This window comes from Carcharhinus amblyrhynchos, chromosome 1 (assembly GCF_965287045.1).
Source record: "Carcharhinus amblyrhynchos chromosome 1, sCarAmb.v2.hapA, whole genome shotgun sequence".
Lineage (NCBI taxonomy): Eukaryota > Metazoa > Chordata > Chondrichthyes > Carcharhiniformes > Carcharhinidae > Carcharhinus > Carcharhinus amblyrhynchos.
This window is the reverse complement of record NC_137324.1, coordinates 177,131,532-177,143,790: the sequence shown is the minus strand read 5'-3', so window position 1 is coordinate 177,143,790 and position 12,259 is coordinate 177,131,532. Positions and strand designations below refer to the sequence as shown.

The following is a 12,259-nucleotide window of genomic DNA, read 5'->3' as shown; positions in this document are numbered from 1 at the left end:
CTGTTGCTTTAATAAAAGAAATATTAACTCCACTTGACATCTTTACTACGTGAACAGTAAACACCAACAGAATCAGTAAGAATTTTGCAAACTAAGCACCTTTTCCTTCCCTTGCACTTGGGCACCTAGTGCAAATGTCATCACTGGTATTTCTAATGATGTAGCTAACAGGTGTCTCCTATAAATCACTGCACTAGCCACTGCTGAAATCATATCATGCCAGAGGATTTTGCATCATCATACAGTTTATTCACTGACCCACCAATGAACCAATTATCCCACCAGCTTTACTGCAAACTATTCTGCCCACAACATTTACGCAAGGACTGTGGAGTCACTACTATTTCAGTTCATTAGTGCAGCACTAATTAATTTTAGAAATGAACTTCAGTTTTCAAGCAGCAAAGATTGATGTCGACAAATGGATCATAGCTGATCACGTTTCTTACAATATTAGCACTGGCAATTGCTTGGCAGACTTATGGCTGCAGTGGTTAAGTGCTAAATTGCATTCTCGATGTTAAAACGGATTCTCAACTGTAGCAAAGAGCAAAAGACTTTATTTTGATGAACATAATCCTAAACTTTCAAATGGGCTTGGAACATGATCAGGAACAAAACATGTCAAAATATACATTTATTTATGAATTTACTTTGATATACAATTACACTTGAAGTATTTTTTTTAATTGGCCTGCATTACACAGAATAAGCAAACAATTCAGAGAACAGCTACATCCAGGTAAGAGAATAATAGATAAAAGAGGCCATAATAATTCTAGAACTGCGCTGAATATTGGCTGAGCAAGGCAACGCAAAAAAAATCTATTTCTCACAATCAGAAGTCTTTATTTTATGTTAAGAAATTGTACTCAAAGAACAAAGAACAAAATCAGCCCGGGAAACAGGCCCTTCGGCCCAACGAGCCCGCGCCACCATCTCAACACCACCAGTCCACCTCTCTACTCATGACCCCTATCTAATGTTTTATGGCCATCCAGATTGAGGGAAACTGATTTAGGGACAATTTATTCCTGCCAATCAGCCTAACAGCACACCTTTGGGGTGTGGGAGGAAACCAGAATACCCAGAGAAAACCCATGCAAGCACAGGGAGAATGCGCAAACTCCCACAGACACTGGCCCAAATCCATGTGTCTGCACAGCAATCAGCGATAGTCACTGAGCTGTCGTCTTGCCCAGTGTCTTGTCCAGTTTAGGCACACATTAACGACATGAAGCACTAGGCCAATCTCGAACAACCAAGAGCAGCCCCAGTATGACCCATCGTGTGTATGCCCCTCGTTGGACACGAGGTGGACCGACTTAAAACCTGTGAATGAAAGAGAAAAAAAACATTAATATCATACTATACCCATTTACATTACCAGGGACGCCCCAATGCTAATGACCCTTATTTAAAAGGTTCTCCTATATCCACCCATCTCCAACTCAGTCATATGCCTGTCTAAGTTACTCTTAAATGACTCTAGTGTGTTTGCCTCCACCACCTTACTTGGCAGAGCATTCCATATCCCCACTACCCTCTGTGTGAAAAACCTCCCTCTAATATCTGTGTTGTACCACTCCCCCTCACCTTGAGTCCATGGCCCCTTGTCCTACATGTCTCTATTACAGGAAATAGCTTACCTCTGTTTACTCTATCTATACCCTTCATAATCTTATATACCTCTATTAGATCCCCCCTCAGTCGGCGTCTTTCAAGGGAAAAGAGCCCCAATTTCTTCAATCTTTCCTCATACCCCAGTCCTTCCATACCAGGCAACATCCTGGTAAACCTCCTCTGCACTCTCTCCAGCGTCTCCACGTCCTTCCGGTAGTAAGGCAACCAGAACTGTACGCAGTACTTCAAATGAGGCCGAACCAACGTTCTGTACAACTGCAACATTAGACTCCAGCTCTTATATTCTATACCCCTTCCTATAAAGGCTAACATACCATAGGCTTTCTTCACCACACTCTCCACTTGCACTGCCATCTTCAAAGACTTGTGCACTTGCGCCCCCAGGTCTCGCTGCGACTCTATACTCCTTACAGGCTTACCCTTTATCATATAACTTCCCCCTACATTATTCCGGCCAAAATGCATCACCTCACATTTATCCAGATTAAATTCCATTTGCCACGTATCTGCCCAATCAACCAGCCTATCAATATCCTGCTGTATTGCCAGACACTGCTCCTCACTGCCCGCCAATCCAGCCATCTTGGTGTCATCAGCAAATCTGCTGATCACACCACCTACTCCCTCTTCCAAATCATTTATATACACTACAAAGAGAAGAGGTCCCAGTACCGAGCCCTGCGGCACACCACTAGTGACAGACCTCCAGCTAGAAAAAGACCCCTCCACAACTACTCTCTGACTCCTCTTTGCAAACCAGTTCTCTACCCATCTAGATACCTGACCACATATCCCATGAGCTTTAATCTTCTGTACCAACCTACCATGAGGGACTTTGTCAAACGCCTTAGTGAAATCCATATAGACGACATCAACGGCTCGTCCTTCGTCAACCGTTTTTGTCACCTCCTCAAAGAATTCTACCAGATTTGTAAGGAAAGACTTCCCCTTGACAAAGCCATGCTGCGTATCCTTAATCAGATCACAACGCTCCAAATGCGCAGACATCCTATCCCTAAGAATTCTCTCCATCGACTTATCTACCACTGACGTTAAGCTCACCGGCCTATAGTTACCTGGGCTATCCCCCTTACCCTTTTTACACAACGGTACCACGTTCGCTATCCTCCAGTCCTCTGGGACCTCACCTGTGTCCAAAGAGACAAAGATTTGCGTCAGAGGCCCAGCAATCTCATCCCTCGCCTCTCTAATTACTCCCCAATAATTTGAACCAAGAAACAAAATTACAGCAAAACTGCAATCAGGTGCTAATTTTATTTTTGTACCATCAAATTATCTAAATTAACTAACATTGACTTAAGAATACACTGTATAATTGTGGCACACAGGGCAACTTGAAATGGTTAACACTGACTAAATTGGGAGTAATTTTCAAATAAATGACGGCTCGCACCAACTTCAGTTTTTCAAATTTATTAATACTACTTGCTGTCAGCCTTGGCTCACTGGAGACACCTTCTCATCTGATTCAGAAGGTCATGGGTTACAGAGCCCCATTCCTGGACACGAGCCCATTTCAGTGCAGTACTGAGGAAATGCTGTCTTTTGGATACAACCTTGAACCAAGTCTGCCTTCTCAGGTGGAAATTCCCACCCGCTGCCTTGGGACAATATGCTACAAATTCCATTGCAAAAAAAAAATTAGCTGATTATTATCACTATGCTGCATGTGGGGCGTTTCCTACATAATATTCGTGGCTATGTTTCAAAAGTACTCCATTGGTTGTCAGTAGTTTGGACGTGCTGAGGTTGTGAAAATGGCTAAACCTGTTTATTTCTCTTTTCTGAGTAAGCCATTAAATGTCAGGAGATCCAAGATTTGACCCATGCCCAGTTCAAATATACAAACACCCTTTGGGATACTGCAATTAGTCATGTTGCCTCTGGGCTTCTTAACATATATTTTTAAAAATCGGCTTGGACATTTGTTTCTTCCTACCAGTGGCTCTTGATTCAAAGACGACACCTGTGGACTTAGAATTAAGCTTTACTGTGATCGGGTTCACAATTGAAACAGACTTTCCAATAGGCACTGTACTTATTCATAACTCCTGAAGGAGTTTAAATTTCAAGAAGCACCCTGAATCAAATATTGGAGCTCCTCCCTGGCTCAGTGGCTGCAAGACCGAGGCTGATTTTAAAGTTTGTTTGCCACAAGTAAGGCTTACTGTCAAATTCCCATAGTCGCCACCTTTGGCTATTCATATCTCTGCCATCGATATCAAATTCCTCATCTTCAAATGCCTCAATGGTTGTTCAGCATAATCCATCCCCCTGCAGCCTAACAGATTTAGTCATTTTCACAACCTCAGCACATCCCAAACTGCTCACAACCAATGGAGTACTTTTGAAACATAGCCACTAATATGTAGGAAATGCCCCACATGCAGCATAGCAATAATGACCAGCTCATTCATTTTTTTGGCAATGGAGTTTGTAACATAAATATTGTCCTGTTTTTTGGGGGGGGGGGGCGGCGGCGGAGTGTGGAGGAGGAGAGATTTCCACCTGAGAAGGCAGACTTGGTCCAACGTCTCTTCAAAAAGACTACATTTCCTCAGTACTGCACTGAAATGTCAGTCTATAATTTTGAATTACTGTACAAGTCATTGTCCCCTCGGCCTACTTGAATGCTTTTCAGAGTAATTTGCCATTGTGTCCACCCTCCAGATCTCTTCCTAAACCACTTTCACCATGCTACAGTTCCCTCCCCAGCTTCATAAACTTTGTTAAAACACATCGGGTTGCCCCCTCCTGCTCAAGCATAATTACACAGTCCCCATTTCACGGGTCATTTCATTAACCCACAGCACCACCAAAAGCAAAAAGGGCACTTTGCTTTATTTTTGTCATCTTTCTTTCATAAAACAAACACTGTTGATATAAAGTGACAACGTTCACTTCAGCACGACTGGACTGGACTAACCAAACACGCAAAATACAATTGATGACAATGAACATACTGAACGCTTTCAACGAGACACTGAGAGATTCACAATTCCACAGTGTATCTTTACAGATATTTCATATAACAATGCAGCAAATGCCATAAACTCTTAAATATCAAGGTGCCATTGTAACTCATGGTACACACAACTTTTTCCACAATATTTGAAAATATATATTGTATAAAATATTTCAACTCTTTAAAGCAGCATTATATCACTTGTTGTATTTTATATTGCCAGTAATTTTTGTAAAGCTCATATTAATCTCTTGACACTACAGTCCTCCACAGTTTCTTTGATAATTATCCTTTCCCTGCAAAAATGTATTTTCTGCAGCACGAAATTATGCCAAGTTGATGTTCTCTGGGGTGCTAGAGACCCTCCAATACACTGCTAATATATTTAATCTTCCTGTGCATTCCCCAACATGACAATTTAATTATAGGGAGCACCATAACCAAATCTGAGAGAGTATTCACCCATCATGTCCATACCATTGCCAGCACTCTTCTGCCATTTTCCCACAAATCTATAAATCTTTTCTCTTCACATTTCCCCTATTGTACCACAGCACTGTCATTGCTAATACAAATAATTGGCACTGATTCAGCTTATCTAAACCATTCCAAAGACTTGCTCAATATTGTGCTCCACCAATGTAGAGTTGAAATGGAGACAATGAATTATGCCAAAAGGACATTGGCTGCACACTTGAGGGAAGTGAACTTGTTGGGCAACAGGAAACAGTTGGCAATTCAGTAGGCTGAATTGCTCTACAGAGAACTGACACGAACATGATGGGCTGATTGGCCTCTTCCATGTCATAAAAAGTCTACAATAATTTATTTATTCAGCTAATTATAAAATCCAAACTCATGTTGGCCCCATTTCTTCCCCACCCTGAACATTACAATTAAGAAGTGACCATTTGTAGAAATATCTACGCAGATCTCAAAGTTAACATCATTTTGACAACCACTGATTATCAACTGGCAATAAAGAAATTTTGATCACCACCAGTTGAGTTGGGAGTAAACTCTAACATTTACAAAGCAATTCAAACACAGTAGCATCTGGAAGTGAAATAATATAAAAGATACAAGGGCAGGAGATTTTTTAATATTCATTACAACAGTGACCACACTTCAGAATCTATCATTGGCTTTGAGACATTCAATGGTTGATTAAAAGTGTTACACAAATATAAGTCCTTCTTCATGTAAGCACCAAGGAAAATATTGGTATCACTGGCAATAGAAATTGTAGAAATTGACCTCAGACTGAAAATGATAAGAAATGGAGATGTAAGGGCACAAAATGTAAAGATAAACTATTAAACAAGGCAGTGGAATAATTGATAGTATAAATCTACTGAAGGGAGGTAGCTGAAAAAACAGAAAGAAAATTGGCAACGATTATCAAATAACTCAAGGTGAACAAGTAGATAGTGCATTGTTTAGGCAAGCAAGTAGTCTCCAGAGAATCAATTTCCATATTCCAGAAGTAAGGTAGATCAAGGACAACCAAAAGGGTAGAGAGAAAACTCAGCAGCTTCCAAATGAAAAATAAATAGTCTATGACAGTATATAAAGCAAGGGAAGAGGATTGATTAATCATGAATTATTTTGCAAGCCATCAAATATTATTGGTAACTGTGTGGGCATGTTCAATATTGTGATATGGGCTAACAGAAAAAATAACTTGTATACTTTGGGTTAGCAAAATTTATCCAAGAATAAATCTAAGAACGGGGCAGCACGGTAGCATAGTGGTTAGCACTGCTGCTTCACAGCTCCAGGGACCTGGGTTCGATTCCTGGCTTTGGTCACTGTCTGTATGGAGTTTGCACATTCTCCTCGTGTCTGTGTGGATTTCCTCTGGGTGCTCCAGTTTCCTCCGACAGTCCAAAGATGTGCGGGTTAGGTTGATTGGCCACGATTAATTTGCCCCTTAGTATCCTGAGATGTGTAGTTTAGAGGGATTAGTGGGTAAATACGTAGGGATATGGGGGTAGGGCCTGGTTGGGATTGTGGTCGGTGCAGATTCGATGGACCAAATGGCCTCTTTCTGTACTATAGGGATTCTATGATTTAACAAAATTCCAAGATTATTTTTCTTTCTTTCCTCACTGTTGAAGGCACCAACTAGTCCCACTGAGGCCCTCATTCTGCCTCTCAAACATGCCAAAAAACCACATCAAGCTTGTTCATTTGCTTTATAAAGGCACCTATTCCCAAGATAATCCTTTATTTCCTATTTAAAGTAGAATGTGCCACATATATAAACTTTCCTATACTTGTAAGCTCAAAACAAAAGTTTCTCATACACTTCCCAGCTTCATGTTACTGATAAAAACAATTTTACTCTTCATATGGCACACACTTTCACGTCAAACTACCGATAGTGAGCAAACCAAGTGATCAAAAGTCCACATTTTAGAACAGGTATAAAAGGCACAGAACAAATGCTTGACAATTTAAGGCTGCCTTCAGTTACACTGCTTTTTTGATGTTAAACAATTAACTACCTTAGAAATCACAAACTGCCTACAAAGTTTCCTGATCTGAGCCATAGCAGCAGTAGTCATCTGCATCCGACCTTAGTGACTCTTCATTGATAAAATAAAATGATCCTGAACTCTTGCTCTAGGTCAGAAAATATTTGCTAATATTGTGCAAGTGTGAACGTAAGTCCACATCAGAGGTGGGTGTCGCTGGCTGGCCAGCATTTGTTGCATATCCCTAAATGCCTAGAGCTGAGTGACTTTCAGAGAGCAGTTAAGAATCATCCACATTGTTATGGGTCTGGAGTCACATGTAGGCCTGACCCATTGTTATGGGTCTGGAGTCACATGTTGGATGGCAGATTTCCTCCCCTAAAGGACATACGTGAACCAGATTTTTTTAAGACTAAGATGGTTCCATGGTTGCCATTACTGAGACTAGCTTATAATTCTAGATTTTGTTAATTTACTTTTTAAAATTCCATCATATACCATGGCAGGATTTGAACTCTATCCCTCAGAACCTGAGCAATGAACATAAGAACAAAAGAAATAGGTGCAGTAGGCCATCCAGCCCCTCGAGCCTGCCCCGCCATTCAATAAGATCATGGCTGATCTGTCGTGGCTCAGTTCCACATTCCCGCCCTCTCCCCATAACCCTTATCTCCTCACTTATCAAAAACCCATCAACCCGCGTCTTAAAAATATTTAGCGAGGCAGCCTCCACCACTTCAACGGGCAGAGAATTCACCACCCTTTGAGTGAAGAAGTTCCTCCTCAACTCCGTTCTAAACCGCCCCCCCTTTATCTTGAGGCTGTGCCCCCTAGTCCTACTGTCCTTTCTGAGCGGGAAGAGCCTCTCCACCTCTATCCTATCCATCCTATTCATCATCTTATATGTCTCAATGAGATCTCCCCTCATTCTTCTAAACTCTAATGAGTACAAGCCTAGTTTATTCAGCCTCTCCTCATTGCTCAACCCCCTCAACTCCGGTATCAGCCTAGTAAACCTCCTCTGCACTCCCTCCAAGGCCAAAATATCCTTGCGTAAGTGCGGCGACCAAAACTACACACAGTACTCCAGCTGCAGCCTCACCAATGCTGCAGCAAGACCTCCCTACTTTTATATTCAATCCCCCTCGCTATGAAGGCCAGCATCCCATTAGCCTTCCTGACCGCCTGCAGGCTGGGTTTTTGCGATTCATGCACAAGGACCCCGAGGTCCCTCTGCACCGTCACCTGCTGCAGTTTTTCACCCCTTAAGTAATAGTCCTTCCTACCATTATTCCTACCAAAGTGGACCACCTCGCACTTGCCAACATTAAATTCCATTTGCCAGTTCCTGACCCATTCGCCCAGCCTATCTAGATCCTTCTGCAGACTCTCCACACCCTCCGCACAATTTGCCGTTCCACCAATCTTGGTGTCATCAGCAAATTTCAACACCATACACTCGGTTCCCTCCTCCAGATCGTCTATATAAATGGTAAATAGCTGAGGCCCCACACCGAGCCCTGGGGCACTCCACTAGTTACCAACCGCCAGTCCGAATAGCACCCATTAACCCCCACTCTCTGCCTCCTATTTGACAACCAGTCCTCTATCCACGCTAACACCCTACCCCCAACTCCATGCCCCCTTACCTTCTGCAATAACCTCTTGTGAAGTACCTTGTCAAACGCCTTCTGAAAATCAAGAAAGACCACATCCACTGGCTCTCCTCTATCCACTGCCCTAGACACATCCTCGTAGAAGTCCAATAAATTTGTCAGACACGACTTCCCCTGAACGAAACCATGCTGCGTCTGCTCTATCAAGCAATTCCCCTCCAGATGCCTCGCTATTTCCTCCTTGATGACAGATTCTAACATTTTACCTACAACAGACGTTAAACTAACCGGCCTATAATTCCCTGCCTTTTGCCTGCCACCCTTCTTAAACAACGGCGTAACGTTAGCCATTTTCCAATCTTCCAGCACTTCCCCAGAATCCAGCGACGTTTGGAAAATAACCACCAAGGCATCCACTATCACCTCCGCCATTTCTTTCAGAACCCTCGGATGCATTCCATCCGGTCCTGGGGACTTGTCCACAATCAGTCCCTCCAGTCTGTCGCGCACCGCCTCTGTAGTAACAATAATGTCATTGAGACCCTCCAGTCCTACCACCTTTCCATCGCTAACACCCGGCAAATTATTCACGTCCTCCTCCGTGAAGACCGAAACAAAAAAGTTATTCAAGACCTCAGCCATTTCCCCATCCCCTACCACTAAGTCCCGCCTCTCATCCTCTAAGGGTCCAACGTTCACCCTAGCCAGCCTCTTCCTTTTTATGTATTTATAAAAACTCTTGCTATCCTTTTTTATATTAAGCGCTAGCCCAGCTTCATAGTTTCTCCTACCCTTCTTTATCAACTTTTTTGTCAATCTTTGTTGACATTTAAACCTCTCCCAATCCTCTTCTCGCCCACTACTCTTAGCTACTCTAAACGCCTCCGCTTTTAATTTAACACTTTCCTTCACCTCCTTCGTTATCCACGGCTTATTACCCCTCCTCCTACGGTCCTTTTTGACCATCGGAATAAATTTCTGCTGAGCACCAAGAAAGATCTCCTTAAAGATCCTCCACTGCTCCTCAGCAGACCTACCTTCCAACGCGCTCCCCAGTCAACATTCGCCAATTCTTCTCTCATCCTACCGTACTCCCCTCTGTTCAAACAAAGGACGCGTGTCCGGGAACCCACTTTCTCCTCCTCCTCCATCTGCACCAGAAACCCCACCATACAATGATCACTCTCCCCAAGAGGATCCTTCACCACAAGATGTTACTACAATGGCACTATCTCCCCAAGGTAAGCAAGGACAAGGTCAAGCTATGTTGCTCTGTAATAAAATAAATGGCTAAATCACAATCAGAGCACACAAGGGACCAATCAGTCCCAAGTCTGTTCTGCTAATACATAGATCACTGCCAATCACTACCTTAAATTCATCTGGGGTCAAATGGGGAAGAGAAGACAGTTTGAGTGGGTGAACATAAGAACATAAGAAATAGGAGCAGGAGTAGGCCATCCAGCCCTTCGAGCCTGCCCCGCCATTCAATAAGATCATGGCTGATCTGTCGCTGCTCAGTTCCACTTTCCCGCCCTCTCCCCATAACCCTTAATCCCCTCTCCTATCAAAAACCCATCAACCCGCGTCTTAAAAATATTTAGCAGAGATGATTATGGAGATGGAGAAGTATGGGGGGAGCAGTGTATCAGTGATTAGAAAGTGGCAGAGTGGAAGTGGAGAGGGCTCTGATTGGGGACTGGAGGTGATCTGAAGGTAGGTAACTTAGGAGGGTTGGGCCCACTGTACATTTCTTTTTTTTTCCGTAGACATTCATAGGATGTAAGAGTCAAAGACAAAGCCAACATTTGTTGCTCATGCTTAATTGCCTCAAGACTGTGGTGATAAGCCACCTTCTCCAACCTTGCAGATCACACATCCTGAGGAAGTGACAGTGAAGGCACAATATAGTCAAGATGGTACGTGACTTGCAGGGAAACTTGCAGATGGTAGTTTTCCCGTGCATCTGCTCCCCTTGTCTTTCTAGGACTTAGAATCGAATCAGCAGAATTCACAATCTGGAAGGTGTTAACCAAGGAGCCTTGACAGTTGCTGCAATTGTAGAGGGGGTATACACTGCTGCCAATGTGCTCCAGTCGTGAAAGGAGTTGAATGTTTAATTCACTCCAATCAAGTAGGGCTGCTTTGTCCTGAGGGATTTCAAGCTTGAATGTTGGAGCTGCACTCATCCAGGCAAGTGGAGAGTATTCTATCACACTCCTGATTTGTGTCCAATAGATGATGGACAGACCTTGGGGAGTCAGGAGGTAAGTTACTCACTGCAGGATTCCCAGACTCTGACCTACCACAGTATTTATATGATTAGTCCAGTTCGGTTACTAGTGGTAAGGCAGGAGTGGCGAAGAGTGGGGGGTGGGAGTGGGGAGGTTGGGGGATAAATCTGGGTCAGTATGGGTGAGTCAGGGAGGAAATGGGAGGTTGGGGGCGCAGCAGGAGTAGGAGTCCAGCAGGGAGATCAGCCTAAGAGTGCTGTTGGCTTGGAGGAGGTAGGTCAAAGTGAGGGTTGAGGATTCAAGATGGGAAGGACAGGCTGGATGTGTGTCTATTACTGACAGGGGAGTGGGGTAAGGCTGTAGTGGGTCTTGTGGAATTTAGGGCCTGGACGGTCGGTGTTTGTGGAGGGGGGAGAAGGGGAGTTGAAGAGAGACAGGGTCCAGAATCTATGGCCACCTCCCGGCTGGATCCCCCTCCTCCGTCCTCAGCCCTGCCTCTCAGGGCGGATTCCCCCCCCGCCCTCCCCGGGGTCCCGGAGCGCAGCCTCCCCACTCCCCGGCTTTCTGTGTCCAGGTCCCGCCGCTCCCGGTACCTGCGAGCAGAAGAAGGAGCCCTGGATGCCGAGCTTGATGCAGGTGGGACACTGCAGCCGCGCCTCCTTGTCACAACCGTCCGTCTCACACACGCGCCTTGCCGCTTCCCCGTCCGCCGCCATGATGGAGAGCCGAGGATGCCGGGAAGCTGGAGGACCGGCCCTGGGAGCGGCAACTGCGCACGCGCGCACCCTGAAGCCGCTTTCATTGAATGAATGAGGTTGGAGTGAGAGAGATAACGTGTGTCTAAATCGCTACAACTCTTCACCTCTCTCTCTTCTTTTGAGTCACTCCTCTAAACATACCTTCTTGAACAAACTGTTAGTCACCTGTCTTAATACCAGCATATGTAGATCGGTATTCAATTTTGTTTGATAATATCCTCTGAAGAATTTTAGGACATTTTGCTATATCAAAAGTGCTGTACAAGTTAAAGTTATGATGTGGAGTTGTCAGCGTTAGACTGGGGTAGGCACAAAAAGTAGTCTCACAACACCAAGTTAAAGTCCAAAAGGTTTATTTGGTAGCGCAAGCTTTCGGAGCATTGCCCCTTCATCAGGTGAGTTTCTTGCGGTTTTGGTTGGAGTAGGAGACATACCAAGCTATTATACATTCGGAAAGGACTTAGAGTGCCAACTACAAAGGATTGTGAATGTAGCCCAGTCCATCACGCAATCCGGTCTTCCATCCATTGACCCTATCTAC

At 44.0% G+C, this 12,259-nt stretch overlaps 1 protein-coding gene across 1 annotated transcript in view; it reads right to left on the bottom strand.

Annotated features, from left to right (window-relative positions):
* metap1 (methionyl aminopeptidase 1) overlaps positions 1-11,679 on the bottom strand; it is a 36,353-nt gene extending 24,674 nt beyond the window's left edge. Inside the window, exon 1 of the mRNA XM_080195758.1 lies at positions 11,554-11,679. Coding sequence (XP_080051884.1) covers positions 11,554-11,676 — 123 coding nt within the window. The 5' untranslated portion in view covers positions 11,677-11,679. The remainder of the gene's footprint in view (positions 1-11,553) is intronic.
* Between the last annotated feature and the right edge of the window lie 580 nt (positions 11,680-12,259).